Consider the following 20775-nt stretch of genomic DNA (forward strand, 5'->3'; position numbering starts at 1 on the left):
GCGGGTGCCCGCGGGGCGTGCGCGGCGCTGCGGGGCTCGGGGACGCGGCGGTGCGGCCCGCGGGCGGTGCGCGACGCCTCCGGGGGCTCTTCTCTGGAGATCGGCCCCGTCCCGCTTGTGAAGCTGTAGAGAGCTCTGCCCATGGCTGTGTGCCGTTTTTAAGCAGCCATGCAGGAGTCCTTCGTTAACCCGCGAGGGAGACAGTCTGCAGCCCCCACTAATCAGTCTGTGGACGAGTATCACCCAGTTGGCCGCAGAAACCGCTTAGGAGGTGTCCTGTCAAACTTCACCTGCCTCTTCGAAACTTGAAAAACTCTTGAAGGAGCCAGGAGCTTGGTTAAAAACTCTGTTGCAGTTTTAGATTAAAAAGCCCCAAGCGTAAAAGGGGTGAAACCACCGAGATCAGATACGCGTTTGCTGAGAAGGAGCACAGATAGCGTGCCAATGACTTGTTGCCAGATAAGATGCCTGCGAGGTGAGAGGACAGTTCCTTCAGACAGGGGTTCCCTAGTTATGCAGAAARCTATTACTACAATCCTCTCTCTTTTAGTAAATGTGCGTTCAGAATCTAAAGGGATAGGGCAGAGTCTGTGTTAGTATGTTACTTTTCATACTGTACATACAGCTTGTAAAACAAAGCTTTTCATTCTCAGAAAACAGGCTTCTGGATTTTGAATGAGTGCATATGATGACATGTCAGGTCCCATTTATTCTGCTCTAGGTAATCTTTTACACTATTAACCTCAAACGTAGSTTGTAGTTGTCCCTCCCAGAGTTGAGAGTTTCTGCTTCAAATTTTTAAGTTTGTTACTAATGAGAGCTTATTCTTTGGTTCCTTCCTGAGTGCGTTGAAGTGGACTTTTACTTCCTGCTTAGTAAGTGCACTCAGAAAAATAAAAAGACTGATTATATGCTAACATAACAAAATTTTGTTGCTAGTGCTGAAGTTGTTTCTGGGTGCTGACTTGTGACATTGTTTAACTGTACAAAAAAGTCTTTTTAGGTAAAGGCATTTAATATTATATTGTACTTCAAACTTTTTTCCAGAGTGGACAAGATTTGAACACGAGAATGGAAGGTGTTTTTCCACGTTGCTAATCTTTTTAATAAGACAGCACTTCTGGACAGTTGAAGTACTGTCAGTAGCTAGTCAGATCTGTGTCAACAATATTACTTTTTTCCTTCTCAGCCTAATAGTTGGAAGGTTCAGAACTTTTGAGTAGCCTCTAATAGAATTATTCAGGTGACTACATTACTGGTCTGTTGCTCACCTGCAAACAGTTTTAGCATTTTATTTCTCTTTCAGTTATGATTTAATATTAGTTATGAAATACTCAGGATGGATAGTATTCTCATTGATTAGCATCCTTTAGGGCTTACCTTTCTTTTTTCTTTTTTCTTTTTCTTTTTTAGAAACTTAAAGGGTAGATGTATGTCATGGATGGATAATTTGAGATTCTGAGTGCGTGCTAGTCACAGGAAGTATGTGGTAAAGTCAGTGTGACATTTGTTTTATACCAGCTTGCAGTCTTACTAATATATGAACCCTTAAACTGCTTAAAATCAGATTTAGTGTGGATATTTGTGTCATGCACATACTACTTGGGAATTTTTTAGTCTTTCCAGCAAGATTTTCTTGCTCTCTCACTAGTGCTAGCAAACTACAGCAGTGACAAGCAGCATGTTGCTTTGCATGTATATTAAACCAAGAGTTCTTGGTTAGGATATTTGAAGTTGCTTTGGAATTAATCTTTTTTGTAACCCAGTTAATTGTGTGACTATCATTCTTTTTTGGAGATGAAGAGACAACACATGGTATTAAGAAAATATCAACAATTTGAAGTTTCATATTTTGATATGATTCTTTAAATATAGGTAATTTTTACCTAATTTGGGAAGAGAAATAGATTTTGTGATAGCCACAGCTATCCTTTAGTTAGTCTCCTTTAGCTGTGCTTTAACCAAGGAATGTGGTGGTTTCATTTTTCCTTGTAAATTTTTTATGGCATAACCGTGTTATTAGAAGAGAAGTCATGTTTTCTGGCATAGTCTTGTTAAATTAAATCTGACTTTTGAAATGTTGTAGCTTAATTTATAACATATACAGTCAAACAGGAAAAACTTTCAGAAAAAAAGTTTGCTACAAAAACTTTTAAAAGTCTTACTAGTTTATTCTTCAGGTATGAAGTGAAATAGCCTGATTGTTCTTTTATAACATAGTGGAAAGGTTAAARCAGATATATCCTGCTTACAAAAATAGCTTCCTGGCAAGGTTTTTTATTATTACAGCAAACGAGCAACATCAAAAACTGCATTCAGCTTTTTTGAAACCTTATCTTTATATTCTAAAATAGACCATTTGCAGAAATAGTGGCCTTTTGGCAGGACATACCCTACATGGTTGCATGATGTCTCATTTGTTTTACAGGATGCTTCAGAGGACAAATATAGATGACCACTTGTTTGACCATGTGTGCCCTACTTAAAACTCGATCTGTTTTCTAAAAGGCTACCTCCCATTTGTAACTTAGATAGCAATGCTGAGATTTATAATAACTTAAAAAGCAATGGGGCAAAAACCAGTAATAAATAGAATGCATTTATACAACTGCAATAGGTTCTTATTTGAAGCAAAGAAATTGTAATGCTGTCTAGCAGAAAAATCCTGAAGTCCAGCAAAGTTACCAGTTTCTGGTCCTTTAACACTTAATAGTTCAAGGAAAATATTTGCATGCTTTGATGTTAAGCTGGCTTGTAGAGGGCAGGCTGATCATGTTCACTTGATTTCCAGCTGCCCTACTCTCCTCAAGGCTTACCAGAAGCATCTTTGGAGCTACGATAGAGCTGTCAGCAAGAGGTAGAAAGCAGCTGATTCTTTCTTTCCATTATAGCTGCTGCTGTGAGTGAGGAGGGGATGAAGTCATGCTCACTTTCCAACAGAGCACATGCAATAGAACTCCAGTGTTGTTGCAAGACCTTTGCTAGGCAGCAGTGGATACTGTAATCTCCTAAAAGCTCCAGCATGTTTAGGGTTTTTCCTGTTATTAAAACACTGCTGCTTAATAGTATTTGTGTGTGCAATCTGGTAAGAATTTATCCGGAGCTTCTCTGCTTCAGAGCTTCTATTGCTGTCATTAGGCCATGAAACTTCATGAAAGTGATTCCTATATATGTAGCCTCAAAATGGGCAACTGCTTGCTGTTAGTTGTGGTGGAAAGAAAGAATGGAAAAACACTGACTGGTGAAAGAAGGGGAAGCGAAGCGAGTTGAGAACGGAACAGATAGCTAACTCCAGTATTTCATTAATTTTTTTAAAAAAWTTTTTTAATCTGATCTTCAGTATATGAATTGAAAAATCATTAGAATATTTTTCATTACGCTTGTAGAATAGAAGACAGATTGGACTAGAAACGGTGACATCAAAGGTACAACAGAAACCAATTTAATCCTTGTTGAATCTGATCAGTAAGGATCCTTCTTCCTTAAAACTAGTGTTTTGTTGCACCCTCATAATACAATGATGAATATCTGTAGTGTAAGCTTTTTTTTTTTTTTTTTTTTTTTTTTTTTTACTGGTTTGGAAGCTGACAGGATTTGAATGTGGAACGTCCTGTCATAATCTGGGTATCAGTTTCACTCCAGGAACAGATTGCTGTAAAGCGTTCTGTATTAAATCAGTCCAGGAGCTAAAGCTTGTAAATAATGCAACAGCTGATCCATTAACAGTACTCCACAGTTCTAGCACATGATCACTGTGGCTTGTGATTTGCAATGGTTGCTTCCATTAACTGGGTTTTCTTGTTCTCCTGTAAAATCTGAGGTTTTTCTCCTTAAAATGGCAACTTTATGTTTTAATGCCACAGATGCAATTAGACTGGTTACTCAAGAGAGTACTGTTGAATATGAGGAAAGGATATTGTATTCTAATAGTTCTAAAGGAATTCTGTCCTTTCATACTATAGCAAATATATAATACTTGTAATGAGTCTATGTCACCAAAAAAAGGAATAGGTACATGAGCGAAGAAAGCAACCAGAGTTCTTAGGAACCAGTGAATTTCAACTTGCTATATTTTGCATTTTTTTCTGAATGCAAAGATTGTCTGCAGTTTTGGATAGCTTATTTTTTTTGTTCTTGTTGAAGAAATCTCAGTCTAATGGGCACAATTTATTAATATTATACAATGTTTTACCCTTTTCAAATATGTTGGTGAAAATAGGTCTACATTCTGTTGCAGGGATTGGGATGTAATGGCCCACTTTATCTTTTTACATCTGCTGTTAAGTAACATTGGTGGGGTCATGTAATTTTCTCCTATTAATGTTTTGCACACAAATATAATTGTTATTGTAGTGGTTATCAGATCTGCTTTACATGCAGAAGGTCCTGGGTGTTGTTCCCAGTGGAGTCAGCACCAGGAAATCTTTGGGAGGTTGGACTAGATGATCTTCAGAGGTCCCTTCCAACCTTACTGATTCTGTTACTGTGTATTGTCATTTGTCTAAAATAGCTAAGTGGAACTGACTTAGAATCCAGGTATTACAGTATGGAAAATAAATCATGAAATACTTAAAATTTTAGATGTTATTTTGTATTCAAATAGTCTGTCATAATTGAAAGTGTTTATTATCATAAATTATCTTTTACATGAGAGGAGTTTGGACAGTGTTGGAATATTTGATGTCTATCAGCACTAAAACTGGAAGTGTCTTGTGAATACTTCATCTGAAGTGAATTACAGATACAGTACTGTATTCCTTTTGACATATTTGAATATGTAATCTTGGGTAAAACCCTCCCTTTTCTGCAAAAATTCTTGAAAAATCAAAAGCTTCTCCATTCCCTTTTTCAACCAGAAGTTGAATTTCATTTGGGGCAATAAATAGGTTTCATTTTCTACTTCTGCGAACTGCAACCTGTGAACTATGGAAAATGGAATCAGTTCAAACAAATTGAACTCTTCACCTTTGTAAAGGGGAAGTTCTGGCAATGTTGACTTCTAAAGTGGAAGAAAATAGCAAAATAACTACATGTGGATATTACTGGCTTTGATAAAATGGCATTTCTTCCTGGAACTGATTAACTTTTCCCATTACCTTCAACAGTTTTTGATATTGGCAACTCTTCTGTATAGTTGAATTGCAATTTTAAAGAGGTAAATAATTTTACAGATAAATTAAAGCAAATTGCCAAGCTTTTAGTGACAAGGTAAGCTTATATTTATTTTGGAACTTTCAGGAACTTTTATTTTCTGTTCAGGGGTACAGGTGAAACATAGTATTTACTTGATTATTTTGGATAGTGCTTTCATTTTTGCCAACAAACACAGAAGTTTAAGAGGAAAGAAAAACAGTGATACTGAATCACTTAAAATCAATATCACAGTGATACTGAAATACTTAAAAGCAGAAATAGAAGTTGTAAAATACCCCCAAAGAGCACACCATGGAGGGAAGCCATGGCAATAACAATCTTGCCTAGTTCAGCAGAGCCATTTATATATTTTTAATACAAATTTGCAAGCAACTATATACCTACAACGGTGAACCCTCTCGCTTATGCTCCAAAAGCTTTTTTTTTTCCTTGTAGCTGAATAGGTATACTGAAACCACCCACAAAATACTCGAAAAACGCAATGTCATTCTTTCGTTTTTCTGTTGATAGCATATGCTTAAATCAGTGTAATCTCAAGTTTTCCTTTTGTGAAAACATTTACTGTGAAAGGCTACAGATCTCTGCAGGATTTTTCACGTGGGACAGCATGTCTTGAAAAATACCGACTTTTAAAACATAAGTTGATTCTCTGATGCTTAATTCTGTTTGTGTATCTTTGTGTTTGTGTTTCAGGAGCGGTGGAAGTGTCGGTCCGAAGTCCACTTGCATGCTGGTTTAGTGCTATGCTTCATTGCTTTGGTGGGTCTGTTCTGTCTTCCTTGATGCTTGCAGAACCTCCAGTAGCATTTCTGGCAAAGGGCACRAATATTCTCCTGGCATCTTCAGTCTGGTAAGCAGACAAAGTTGAGTTAGATAGATACTTTTGATTCTGAGAAACCTATACTTGATAATGCCTTCAAGCTTCCATGTTAATTAGTAGCTTAACTCAATTGTTGTGCTTCTGGACACTATCTTTTGATCATACCAGCTATTTTGCATTACTTCTGCAGAGACTTCAATGATTCTTTTTTTATATAAGTCAAATTCTATGATTCTATGAAATACTTCTCCTCCAGCTGTTGTTTAATGAATGCTCAGTTACTAGGCTCTTTTGTTAGATTTTTATAGTATACCTGATCAAATAGCTGAAAATATTATTCCAGAATAAAATGGACTTCAACTATTGTTTTCCTGGATATAAGTGAGTCTTAAACAGAGTCCAGTTTTTCAGCAGTAGCTCTGGAAGACCAGAATCTGCCTGATGGAAAGTTTTTGAGCTTTTCTGTAATTGAGGAACTGGGATGGGGATCTTATTTCCTCTCCGCTTATCTCTGCTTCCTAACATCTTTTATTTTTTTTTCTCTTTTTTTTCCCTTTCCCTGGTATTGCTTTTCCAAATGGATGGGAAAGCAGGAAAGTCAGTAGAGAGCTGATTGGGAAGCTAGGTATGTGAAAGAGGAAGCTGTTTGGCTTGTTTTGGAATTTAAAAATAGCAGTGGAGTTATTTCCATGTAAGTGTGGCCTAACAGTCATGGTGATTTGTTCCAGAAAGTGCTCTTAGAAAAAACCCATAAACTTTACAAAATTTATAAGCAGCCATGTATTTTTGCACCCGAAAGTCTAAAGTGTTAGAGTGTTGCCTGTTTTCAGTCTTGTCAATTGTCTTTGTAACCCTTTAGGTTTTATAATTGCAACTTTATTAAAATGAAAATGTGTGATATACATATATAAGTGTTAGCTTCATGTTGCAGAGGAGGATGCAGACAGATTTCAGCTAAGCAAATCAATGAAGTGAATAATATGCGATTAAATATGGGACAGCAATAAGGCTCATTAATATGAACCAGAAAAAAATTCTGTCTGGAGTGCTACAGGCAACACCAATTCTTATTTTTAACAAATGACACGTACAAATAAACAAAAGCATAATTTCAGCTGAACTTAATGTGGTAAAATGTGATTTTCTGTACTTAAATAAAATGAGGTTTTTGCTATTCTAGCTTTACAGAATTATTTCTTCGTTATTATAATGACTTTAATTCTTTGTCTTGAGTCACTTGAAGAAAGGGTGCTACTCCTAGAAAAAGCTCCTAAATAGCTTGTAGGACAGCGACATCTACTGGTAGCAGTTGATGCTAGCCGAAATTGGAGGCTATGCTGTGGTGAAATAGCAATGCGTGCAGGCTGTGCTGTAGTGGAATGGCAATGCCAGGTTCAATTCAATTGCTAATGCTTTAGTGTCCTAAACCTATGTTCTTCAGTTGAAAATTAATTCTGGTTAGTGTTGGGTATTGAGTACCTAACTTATATGACTATTTGCAGTAGCCATTGAAAAGCAGCAGCTTTGTGTGTGTGTGTGTGTGTGTGTGTGTGTGTGTATACATATATATATATATACAGATATATATATCTTTGACTCCCATTTCAACCGAAGATTATTGAATACAAAGGCAGTTGAATCTACTGTATGCAAAGAGGGAAAGGAACATTAGCAGCTCAAAAATAATGCTAAATGTGAACACTGGAGCAATATCCAGCTATTAATGTAAATTCTGATAACTTTCTTATATATGAAAAACAGGCTATTGTGTCRTATATTCTGGAAGGTCCTGAAGAGAAAAAGCTATAGAAGCTTTTAGAAGCAGTGGTAAGGTACTCTATTTGTTACAGCAAAATCAAATTCTGAACTAGGACTTGAGCTAAACTTTGCTTTTCTGTAGAGATGTCTTCTTGACATTCTGTTGTAAAAGATAAGCATTTTTCCTGAAAAAGTTGAGTGCTTTCATGCTTCCAAGCTCTTGAACCATGAACTATGACTGTTCCTAAATGTGGTGTCTCCTAGTAGTTTTAATGAAGTAACCTAGATGAAAGAGGTGCATCTCTGACTTACTGCCTGAGGATTCAGGATAAGRATGCAGCATTAGAAATTTTTAGTAGACAGGATTGAGCTGAGAAGCCTAAACCGAAAGGCCAGTATTGTTCTGAAAAAGTATCCTTGCCATCTTTTAAAGGCATTCTTTCATTCCATGCCATCATTTCATTATCGCTTTCATATTCCTTTGCTGAAGTAACACAAATGTTTAATCTTCAACAGATATTCAAGGACTGCAGATATGAAGAACTGAATTTTTCTGTATGATTGAGGAGATATAATAAAACACAATATAACCTGATGTTTTAAAAATTTACTGTGAGTTCAGTGTTAGCCATCTTGAACATTACTGGGTTTTAAAAACAAGTTGATAAAACATTTTCTGAAATTGTATGCTGCTTCAGTTGTGCTTTTCAAACTTTAAAAAAGGAAATATGCTTGTAATCGACAAGCTAGAAAAACTAGAATTTGTTGTTACCAAGATGTGAAATGTGTTTGAAAATAGCTGCGTGTTTCATTTGGCAGTAAAAAAGCATGATGTTAGAGTGTAACTTACCATTTTTCTGCAATCCTGCAAGAAATACAGAGAACGTCATATGATAATATGATAACTTGAATTATGTAAACATGAGATGTAAACTGTAGAATGTTTGGTAAAATATGAAGCCTTTTCTCATGTACTTTAATGAATTTTTAAAATGGAGTTTCTCTGTGACAGTGAGGCAGTGAGAAGAGTTTCAGCTAGCGTATGTCCTGGTGCGAAAAGCTCAGAAGTGTGTTTTGAATTTGTTCTATTAAATCTAACTTAATTCAATGAGGTATTGGCAGTATATCAAGCACTACTATTCACATTCAAAATATATCTTTAAAGGATTGTTAGGAAGTAATTTCCTTAGTAAAGACACTTCTAGACTCGTAACTTGTTTTTTTTTTCATTACAATTTTCAGGTATCTTGTATTTTACTGCCCACAAGACGCATTCTACCGTTGCTTTGCATTTCTACCTCTTCGGCTTCTGGTTGCAGGAATGAAAGAAGTGACCAGGACTTGGAAAATAACGGCTGGCATTGCACATGCAGACAGTCACTTCAAAAATGCCTGGCTTGTTATGGTAGCTGTGGGCTGGGCCAGAGGTAACATACACAATGTCTTGTTCTGATAAATTGTGATGTTTTGGAATGGTATTTAAATGTCTTGCCCTTTGGCTTAACTCTAGAATCATTCCTTACTGTGGCGGGTATGATAGTCCTAATGTAGTCTGTTATCCCCTCAAGGGAAAAAGTCTGTGCAGCAATTTTTTGTTTTYGTTTGTTCTTTGCCTGGTTTAAGGATGTCATTGAATGGCTTTRAGGGAAGTGCATCTTACCCCTTCTGGTGGTCTTGCAAGGATTTGTAGGATGAGCATTTGATGGCARTAAGAAAATGATGATGATAATAAGGAAATTGCTCTCTCCTGTAACTTCAGTGCTATAACTAAACTCTCCTAAGACTGTAGTTCCTCAGAGCTGTTTTCCTTGCACGTGACTGAAGAAGAGAGTTTTTTTTCTAAAAATTTTGTCTTGCAAACATTAGCTGATTTAAAGACAAGAAGGAATCCTCTTGCCTGCCTTCAGTATTTTGAGTATGATTCTGGAAACTAACTTCATAGCAACAAAACCTAAGGTTCCGTAATTAAAACCACTTCAGGAAATAATAGCATGACTGATTCTATTTACTTGACTCTGTTCTGCTCTGGGAAACAACATGTGTTAATGGGTTGATGGTCTAACATATTTTTCCAATTTATGATAGAGATCAATGTCGTTGGCCAGATTCTTAACATGACAATCTTTTAGTGTAAAAATGTGCATCTACCTTTTCTTGTGGAAGGTCTCCACTATCTGTATTAAAATGACTAGCTAAGAAAGAAATGATAGAAGCTTCTCTGCAGATTTATTTTGGCATTTCAGGCATTATACTTTCCAGTTATGAGTGTGTCAGTTTCAGATGTTTATGTTATCACATGAAGGTGAACTTGAGGTTTTTACTGAGTTCTTGCTGAACCTCAGGTTTCATTTTGGTCACTCAAGTCATAAACATATGAAAGACTGGATTATACTCTGTAAGTCTGAGCTTTGTGTACCAGTTATGGCACCTGGTATAACTGGAGTTTTCTTGGACGCAACAGTATGCTCTGCAGTAGTGATGGCATGCCATTCGAGGCTTGCTGTAAATCTCTGCAATTTCAGGAGCTGGTGGTGGCCTAATTTCCAACTTTGAGCAGTTGGTAAGAGGAGTGTGGAAACCTGAAACCAATGAACTACTGAAGATGTCCTAGTAAGTTTTTAAAAAGGCTGCAATATGTTAACAGTTGTCTTGCTAACTGCTTACATTGAGTCTTAACTTTTCAGATCAAATTTTCAGATTATAAACATTTCCTACTTTTTTTTTTAATCTGTACTTGATATATATTTTGTAAAACATTAATTGATAAACTTTAGTCATTTCAGCAAATGTTTTACTTATTTTAGGGTCACAACAGAAGAACACCAAATGGGAAGAATCAATAAAAATTGTTACTGGAAAGCAGTATTGAGTCAGTAGCAAAAGCTGTCTTGAACATGGCCTTGATCTGGTTCCACAAATATACATGGGCAGCTTGCACTTTTGATGCATGTTCTGAACATCACTGGATGGTTTCCTTTGAAGATTTCCAATCTTTTTCTGCCAGCATTGTTCTCAAAAGATATTGATGATTAGAGAATGTACAAATCTGTTATTCAATATAGTAAAAAGACAGCAACATCCTTCATGTACTGCAAGACAGAAAATGCAAAAGCAAAGAATAGAATATTAAATGGATGCCAATTTAGTTTCTATGATAAAGTGAGAACTGAGACAAACTAGAAAGCCRCAAGTTATTGTTGTATATACAGATAAGCTCATTGTGGTCATTTCTTAAAATTCCCTTCTTCCTGTGAACTCTCCTGTCTTTAAAAAAGATTATTTATAAAATAGTATCTTTTCTACTGCCAACCTTAGCAACAGAGAGTGACAGAAGAGAACTTTATATTCCATTGGAATATATTTTAACTTTTTAGAGCTTGTGTTAATTGTTAGTTATTTCTGAATTACTGGGTATTAGAATTTATTTTCCTCAGCCAATACATAAGTGGCTGCAGCCTTTGAAACAAACTTCCAAAAGAAAGTTGTCAGTGTCAGTAATATCACTGTACTTAGCAGATGCAGCACTGGAACAGTGTTTACTGACTGTGCCAGAATTTGGACATACTCTCCTTTCTCCTGGCTGATGTGTTTTAAGTAGCTCAAAAGTGTGGGTTGGTTGGTTGTTTTGTTTGTTTTTTAATTTGTTTTAATAGCTTAGGAAGATTAAATGGAAGTAAGTTTTGAAGTTAAATGAATAAAATGCTCTGCAAACACATGAAATGCATGTGCATACAAACAAGGTTGTATTTTTGACTTCCTGATCAGGAATGCAGTAATGCAGTAAATAGATGAAGTAGAGAGAGAAGTTCTTGAAGAAACAGTGAGGAATGTGACTACAGTAGATGGTCTGTGGTAACAGGAATGACACCTTTCTATTGTAGATGCAGCTTAAGAAATGCACAGAATTTTTCTGCCAGTATTAGTTTTTAAATGRCTTGAGAAAGTTAACCAAAGCTGTCTTATTGTTTTACTGTGCATATATCATGGGATTTGCCATCACAGTGAAATCAGCTAGAAGATGTACTTCTGTGCATCTCTCAAGTCAACACAGCTATGTTGGCAAAACTTAGTAATGTAGGCCTSGCTCAAGTCAGCTGGAAGCTGACTTCAGCCTTAGAACTTGGGTGTCGTAATGGATTGAAACTTGAACAAAGTTGTTCTTTGACACTTTCAGCAACTGCTTARAATAACTAACGCTTGGAGTGTAAGAGAGTAGCTTATTTTTAAATTCAGTGCAAAGAGTTCATACGTTGTCATTTAATTTTTCAGTGGAGTATATTAAGGGAGAATGAAGGTGAGCAAGCTGGCATACAGGGTCTGGATAGAGGCATTAGGATGCTCTTTGATTTCAGAAGCAATTAAGGGTTTGATGTGTGTATAAGTAATGGTGAACTTGATACTTGTTCTTAATATAGAAAGCAAAATCCTAGTTTATAGAGTAAACCTCTTAGCTTAATAATAAGTAGGTTTTGAAACTCTCCACTTTATTGTTACCACAAGTTTTCATCTTYTGTAGCCAGAAATAACTATTTTGCMTGCTGAGATGCTTTATTGCTTTCCGGGCCATGACAGCTTTCCCTGTAAAGTAGAGAAGAGAAATTAACGTGATCTGTTTTATTTCCAGCCCTGTTAAGGTAACCTTGATAGGAGCAGTTCTTTTCACGCTGCAGCATAGCCGATACCTGCCAATAGCAAGACACAACCTCGTGTTTTTATATACCATCTTTCTTGTGGTCACCAAGGTATGAATTTTAAAGTATTATATATAAACAACTGAAAATATTTTTTATTGGTATTTCAGAGCAAAAAGATGTCCTCAAACATTCTACCATAAGTTAGAATGCTTACTTCTGGACCCGGAGGATACCTGCTAGTTATGCCTATACTCAGTCTTCTGTACCTAAGCAGAACAAAAGACCTAATCATCTGATACTATTCAGTATGTGGGGTAAGAAAGGGTCAGGAATTTTGGCACCTTAGAGTTGATATGTCAAACTTATATGTCCATAATTTCAAACAAATTGATGTTTTTGGAAATAAACTGTCTTCTGCCTTTTTCTAACTGCTTAATCTCTTCCTTGAACATACACAGATACCTGTAGGTTTGCAAAGCAAACCAACTTGTTACTGATCAAACTTAAAGTATTTGCAGTGTAAGTGTTTGGGGAACAGAAAGTGCACCTTTTGAAGTAGTTGTAACTTAAATTTCTTTTGATCTCTTCAGTCTTGTTCATCTCCAAAATAATGTCTGTCTTCAGGATTCTTAGCTAATAAGAAAAGTGTAGTCTCTGCATTAGCAAAAGCATAGCAATTTTAAGAGCTTCTGACTTGCTGTTAATGATCAGACTAGAGAATGTCTTAAAATAGTGGCTACCAGTCTCCTTTGTGTGAAGTAGCTGCAAAATTTAATTTCAGAGAAGTTGCTTTTGAGAGCCATGACTTCAGGATGATGCTCAARATTATTTATCAAAAGAAACAGAAGCATAGCTGATCTGGGGATGGTTGGGAGTGAAGAAGAAAAGGAGTGATATTCTAGAAGTGACAGATTACAACTGTCTTCAGAAACTGGCTGTCAAACTGTACTTCAATGCATGAGTTTTTAAACTAATAGTCTTCCTGCCATTAAGGAACTTGAGCATCCATTTAACTAGTCAAGCAACAGTTGTGGATCTAGTGTAGTCCTGCAGTAGTGTCTTTTTATTTTAGAAAATTGTTCCTGTCTCTGGAACTGCTGCAATACAGGCTGGTTCAGTATCTGCATCTACAAAACAGTTTTATCCATCCTGACTCCTAATTATGCATCCTAAAGAATTCCCATCTAAGTAAGCGTTGCCAGCCTCAGCTTTGTGTAATGGAAGAGTGTGTCTGGAATTCTAATATCTGGCTGGGCTTTTTTTCTGCATATACGTTTAGGTGTATGCACCTAAATATGTTTGTTTACACGTCAAATTAGTTTGATTAGAATTGAACTCAACTGTTCTTCTCTGTCAGTTGCTCAACTGTTTTTCAGAACATTCAGAACATAAGGTACAGAACTTAGATGAATATAACTCTTCATCTTAGTTGTATCACATTAAGTGTTGTACTCTTAGAATAATTTCAGTAACCTTATACAAAAAGCTTTTTGTGTACATTGTGTATAGCTGTGTGAGGAGTGTAAGCTGGAAAGAAAAGCATTCTTTGATCAGTTCGAGCTAAAGTGAAATGAGCATATTTCCATTCTTGGTGGCGTGGCTTCCTTATGCTTATATTGGAAGTTGGAAATGCCGTATGTTGGTTCCATCCTGAACATGTTTCCAATCAATGTGAAAGCATTAAAGCTTTTAATGCAACGTGATCCTTGTTTTTCATAGGTAACAATGATGTTGACACGATCTACATCTTCTCCATTTGCTCCCCTTGAGGCTGCATTAGGCCATATGTTCTTTGGAATGCAAGAGACACCATCCAAAGTGAAGGGTGAAGGTGCTGTATCTTCGAATGGCTCTTCAGTCTGCGACCAGTCTTCCTCTGGACAGCACCGTGATGGTGTAAAGAAACGACAGGCAAAGAAAGCAGAATAAATGGATTAAAATCCTTGATAGTCATAACCCTTGAAGATATTTGTATTTCACATTATGTTGACTGAGAAATTTGTTGCGTATAAGGAGGAAACAGGGCTGTATACTACTGCGGTGCTGTTTACTTTCAGATGTCTTTTGTAAACTACTGTTCATATGTCTAAATGCACACATTGGGTTTGTAAGTTTAAAAAGTACTAATTTTTATAGTGGTTAAATTTATTAAATTTTATATTTATGGATAATGTTTAAATACATGCTGAAAAGATAGTTTGAAAATGTGACAATCAGYTTATCTTTTCTAAGATATTACTTATTTTACCACTTCTTTCTAGATTCTTATATTTCATTTGAATAACATGGACTTGCACTGCCAAATATTCACAGTAGCCTGTCCCAAATAAGAAAAGCATTAGTTAGTCTTCATCTGAGTAAGACTTAACCACATTGCACTACAGTCCTATGAAAATGACAAAACAAATGCCTTTAACTAGAAAATAACTGAATTACTATTGTAACTGACACTGCACTGGTCTAGATGTTTTTCATTTACTCAAATRTTTATCACATTTTTCTGATTTTTAGAATAAAAATGAACTACATGGTACTTTTAAAAATCTTTACAGTGGCAGATAGAAGCATTTCGATATTCTTGTAGGTCCACTTTGACACTTCCTTTTTAAGCATTTGATACATAGCCATTTTTAATATATAATATGTGGTTTGTAGTATCTTACAGTTTACTGGGACGAGGTGTGTCTGTGTGCAGTTTTATCCAAGCACATACACTTTTCTTTTCCTTTCAAAGTCGACCTTTTCTTAAAAAGAAAACTGGTCAGTATGCTTGCCTGTTTCCTCATGAGTTCTACCCTAATATGTATCCTGTTAGTAAATATCAATACTAGTGTGTAACAATTACCTATGATGCTGTTGGAGAGGAACTATTAATGTCAGATGCACTGAAACTGTTCGTTAGCACTTKCTGAAAACTGCTTGCTTCTTATTACTTTTTTTGCACATGGTTTGCAGCAGCTGTAGTAGTCATGCACACTTCAGAATTGAGAATTGCCATGTTTGAGAGATGTTACATTTCATAAGAATAGAACTTTTCAGAAGAGTCTTTTTATTTGATGTGCCCTTTTAAAGAATAAATTAAATATATTTTTATAAAATAATCTTCGTCTTTGGAGAGTACTTCTTTAGAGAGTGCTTGTTAGGAAAAGGAGACATTTTAATCTTTATGCAGGGGTGCCAAGGAAAATCCTGGTGAAATCTGATTTGAGAAAACAAAATTCCAGTTGCAAATACACATTTAAATTTAGAAGGATCTGCCCCAGTGCTGTCCTTAACGAAAATTATAAAAATACCAAGAAGTGACTTGTGCCTGTGCACGTTTCTGTAGTAGTGACCAAAATGACTGAACTCCTCCTCAGTTTGGAATTCAGCTTCATAACAAAAGTGTAGTATCTTGAAAACTAAAACAATGATTTTTTTCAGCATAGAAGAATGATGGGGGGAGGTGGGAGAATCCTGCAAAACTCTGGACAAAAAAGGAGTCATATYTTTGACACTTTACACTAAAATTCTAAGTCCAGTTATGTGCTTGGAGCACTCCCTTGCTGATAGGGTGTCTCAGTTCCTTGTAGCTTGGTATGATGAATGTATGGATAAACTTGAAGCTGGCAACTTTCTAGTTTCTAGATCATGTAGTTACACAATAACACCAGCAAGACTTAGATATCTGCAGTTAACTTTTTTAATGCTTCTGAAAAAGTGTAATTGTGCATTCTGGATAACAAGAAATCTACAATATTTTCTATGGTACGAAACTGCACTGCATAACTGAAACCTTGACTCATAACTGGCTACCCTTAGCCCCCAAAATGTGAAGCTATATTTAGGACTGATTCTTAAACAAGTTTACAATTTGAAGAAAAATTTATGGTTTTGTATTCATTTTGCACTTAAAGATTATTAAATTAAAAAAGAGAAATATTTTTCTTCGTGTATTTTAAATACAAAGCATGCTAAAACATGTGTGAGATAGAATATAAACTGTGCTGGAAAATATCCTATTGTAAGYACCATAAAAACAAATAGTCTTCAGATTTAAAGATCTCAGAGATTCCTGTACAACAGGTGCTGAAAAGAACACTATATTGAATAGTATTGAAAGAACACTATATTGTTTGAAGAACTAGTCAGTTTTCACTTTTTAGTGAAAAAGAACCGTTTGCTTATGGTTAAGCCTGAATTATAGAGGAGATTTGAATATAGTTGGTCTGRGAGACCTTAAGTAAACACAAAATACGTATTTCTTAGCTTTCCTGCTTATAGATCAATATCTCTGCTAAACTTTGATCTGTTCTGTTTTGCTGCAGTATCAGTCAGATTCAGCAGACCTGYGTATATGAACTGCATAGTTGTACCTAATTTTATCGTTAGTCTGCTAAAATTAGAAATAGTTTTCTTGTGCTAATCCAAACTAAGGCTTGAAGGAATTCTTACACGCCAGTTCAATTCTTGCTCAAAGGCCTCCTCTTGATTAATCCAATTGCAGTTTTAAGTCTGCGTTTATGCTCAAGTTCTGTAACAAGTAGTACTGCATGATGTGATTAATGAACAGAACCAGAGTCACTTAGGTGATAAATTCATTTTGCTTTCCTTTTCTTTGTTTCCCTTGTTTCATTTTACTGAGTAGAAGTAGAGACAGGAGAATCTTATACAGATAATGTCTTCATTTCCAGCTTGATTCTTCAGTGCTGTGTTATTAGGCAAGATACAACTGTTTAAGAATTCCAAGCTTTGTCCTCAATAGTAATGTGAATTTGCTCAACGTAAGGGCTGTGCTAAATTGTAAGAGCTCCCAAAAGCTAAASAGTGTTTGCAAGCTTTACTCAGAATGAATAATCTTCATTTGTAAAGTGAACCTCTAAACAAAGTCTTGTAAAGAATAGCAACTGAGAAGCAGCATTTGACATCATTAAGATGAGGATCAAAAATGTGATGTAAATAATACTTTACATTTGTTGTGTTAAAACTACCTCATCAAGCAGGCAAAATCTCTTTGTGAAGTATGTGAAAATGTCCATCGAGGAACAAGTGGCAGTATGAAGACTTAAGGAGAATGGTACAGATCTGATGCAGGAACAGTCTGCTGCACACTGATCTGCAAGTGAGTTTCGTCTCCAAACTACAAGCAGCATTTGACAGTCAAAATGTGAGACCAGGCAAAAACTGCAGCCTGGTTTGATAAACTAGCGCGTGCCTATGTCCTATGACTTCCGTGGAGGAGGAGCAGCCTCGTTTGCTGATAAAACAAAATGTCTCTTCAAGGTTATTGGAGCATGCTCTCAAAGTAGTACGGACAGCCTTACTTAATCTGGAAGCTGATAGTGCCAGTGGCTTGTTGGACTTATGAAAGGACCCTGAAAGTATGAAACAGGTTTTGCTAGATACTTCAGTGCCTCTGGCTGAAGGTTTATTGAGCTTTTTGTCTGCGTTTTCCAGTATAAAGTAAATATATACAAAATGGTGCCTTTTGATATGGTCACTTCAATCAGCAGTCTTTACTTGGGTCRGATTTTATCCTTTCTTTAAAACTAGACACTCATCAAACAGCTGAATAGCAAGGAGTGGATTAAATTCTTCCTTGATTTTTGGGGGTCCAAATTTGGAATAAATCATTGAATAATTTTTGATCCAAAGTTCTTTGGTAGACATTCTATTTTCCAAAAATTACATTTATGTTCCTGAAATGTTCATGGAATTGTATGGAAGTATTTTGGAGTATCTATCAGTGGAATTTGAGTATTTCTTCAAGGCAATTAAAAAGTTGCTTTTAGTTGTACTCATGTATTTATATAGTTCTTCCAATATTATCGAAAAATGTTGAGAACATCCAAGTAGTACTGAGTTTTGTACTGAGAGTTCAGTTTTGTGGCAACTCCTCTCTTGAGGGAGTGATTTTGTAGGTCAGATACTGCTTTTATGAAAACTTTGCTATCTTTGTTTACCAATCATCTGTCATGCACCAAAGCCCGGTTCTAACTCCCTGAAAGTGAGTTCTTTCCCAAAAGAGGAGATTTTTCCTTGTTTTTTACATTCATGGTCACAAAATCTTGGAACAGTAAAGAGACTTGGAGCTTTACTTAGTATTTCCAAGTGGAGCCAAGGAAAAGAATGGAGTATGAGAAGGATACCTATCTTTTGGAGCAGCTGCCTGTGTAGTAGCGGAGATGTGTTCTTTGGCTTCAGTCCAATTTTCTAATATATTTTTAGTTTCCTTTAATTCAGTATGGCAGCTGAAAGTGAGGAGAGGTAGCTCTAAATGATATGTTTGGCTCATAGCAAACGCCACTAACAGTGCTGAGAAGCAGCATGTCAGGAAGCAGTATCAGCAGTGAATACTGCTCACTCTGCAGTGTCTTTTATGGAGCATGTGGATTCTTTAAATCAATTTATATTTCAGAGCCTGATAGTACACACAGGAGAGCTAGTGACCCAATCRCTGAACTTGGATACAAGTTTTAAAGTATTCTGTCACATTTCCTAAGATTTTCGTTCTGGCAATTTGGGTATTCTCCTCTGTAACTAGTATACATATGCATTTTTTGTATACTAGGCCATCTAGATTAGAATATTCAGAATCAGACTGGATTCTAATGGATCTCCCAAGAACAATTTCAGTGGCTTTTAGCTGTTTTTTGTTTAGAACAACCTTGCCAAAAGAATAATTCCATAGAAGTCAAATGTGGTCACTTTTTGGGTGACATAATCTTTACCTAATGATCCTACTTTTTTAAACTGAAGATTTGAGTAAGTCTGGCAGRAATTGGCTCATTAAATTTAGAAGAGGCTGAAAAACAAAGGCTGTCAAAAAAGACACTACATTGCTAGTATCTCCTAATGCTAGTGTATCCTAAGAACATGCAGATACCAAGCACTAATGAGTTTACCAAACAAAAAGTTGTAAGTGCTCAACACCCATGCTTAAGAATAGATAAGAAAAGCAGAGAAATTTCAAAAAAAAGCAATACTATTGAGAGAAGTTGCTGTATATAGATACAGTAAACAAATAACTGTGCATTGCTTTGAATGTGTTTTTGCCCACAAATGCGGACTGAATAGAGCACAAAGGTAAAGTGCTTGAGACTAAGCTGATGCATGCTGAAAGCACAGAAGGCATCAGGGCAATGTAGAATAATTCCTAGAACTGCTAAGCAGCATGCTGTTACTACAGGAAGAGAAGAAACCCAGACTGTTGTCAAAAAGCGAGCTAGGAATATGGTTCTAACACTAGCACAATCTCACTGTTGCTGACATAAGAGGATGTGCTGTATTTCTGAGTCTGTACCTGGTCTGCATGAACGTCTGTGAAACTAGAGTGTCAGTGCTGTGAGGAAAAGCAATGAATAAGAAGGTCAAGCTGGGTAAGATCCCTGGGGATATGTTTTCAGCATGAAGTACAAGAATGTGATTAGGCATTTCAAGTTGTTAATATGAGATGTGTTTCTGGAATCTTTACACAGTACACAGTGCAGTGTTTTTTTCTTTTTTTGACTTTGCGAAGTTAAGAACTGTATTGAAATGATGTAGAGGAGAACGGAATTATGCTTGACCAGTTTATTAACATCAGAGAAGCAGAAAGGAGCAGGATGAACAAGATCCACTTGGTACAATACATCCTTGCTTCTGGGTATGCAGTAAAGCAGTTTTCTCAGGCAACACAGAATTTACCCACATCTAGTGTGGATAGTATGGAGCTAGTTACTGCTTTTCCAAGAGCATCAGACAGGTGTCTACTAGATCTCCTATTTATGGCAGAAGGAAAAGGAAGAAAATCTGTCAGAATTACAGAATGTCTTCTGCACAGAGCCTGAATGGCTTAGCAGAAAAAAATAAGCCTGGGGAAGGGAGAGGAGAATGCCAGCTATTCCATAGGTCTGTAAAATCACAAGCGAATCTGGAGAAGGTGCACAGGGAATGATTTTCTCAMAATACAGCAGCAAGATAGGTTTAATTGGTAGCAGTAGATGATGCTCAGGGCAAGCAAAAAAAACCTGCCACTTAGTTATGTAATGAGCAGTTAAGTGGTGGAACTCATTGCCACAGGTAACTGTGTATGCTAAAAGTGGAAAACACTTCTGTATCTGTTCTGACTTAGGCAGGCCCCATATTATTATGTGTTGTTGGTAGGTGGGAAGGTTTTGCAGACAGGCACCTGCCTGATCCATTCTCAGACTTCTCAGACTTCCTATGTGCATCCACTGCTGGCTGCCCCTTTCAGCCAGGCAAGGGGGCAAACAATCCCCCTCTACCAAAAAAAAAAAAAAAAAAAAAAAGGCAGTTGAGACTCCTTCATGTGGAGAAATTACAAGGATCAGCCCACCCAGAATGTGAAGAACTAGCCTCATCAAAGAAAATCCACTTTCTGTGATGGTAGTGTCTCTCCCTTCCAGGTAAACAAAAGGCTATTGCACT

The 20775-nt window shown here is 36.4% G+C and overlaps 1 protein-coding gene across 1 annotated transcript; it reads left to right on the top strand.

Moving 5' to 3' along the window:
* The first annotated feature begins 5852 nt into the window (after positions 1–5852).
* On the top strand, positions 5853–15467 carry TMEM38B (transmembrane protein 38B). The gene is made up of 5 exons (XM_085317816.1): positions 5853–6004; positions 8975–9159; positions 10255–10342; positions 12357–12474; positions 14086–15467. The coding sequence occupies exons 1-5, from the start codon at positions 5898–5900 to the stop codon at positions 14293–14295; spliced, it is 708 nt and encodes a 235-aa protein (XP_085173942.1). The 5' UTR covers positions 5853–5897; the 3' UTR covers positions 14296–15467.
* The last annotated feature ends 5308 nt before the right edge of the window (positions 15468–20775 follow it).

Source organism: Rhea americana, unplaced genomic scaffold (genome assembly GCF_003343005.1).
Source record: "Rhea americana isolate MKP2758 unplaced genomic scaffold, rheAme1 scaffold_115, whole genome shotgun sequence".
In the NCBI taxonomy this organism is placed as follows: domain Eukaryota; kingdom Metazoa; phylum Chordata; class Aves; order Rheiformes; family Rheidae; genus Rhea; species Rhea americana.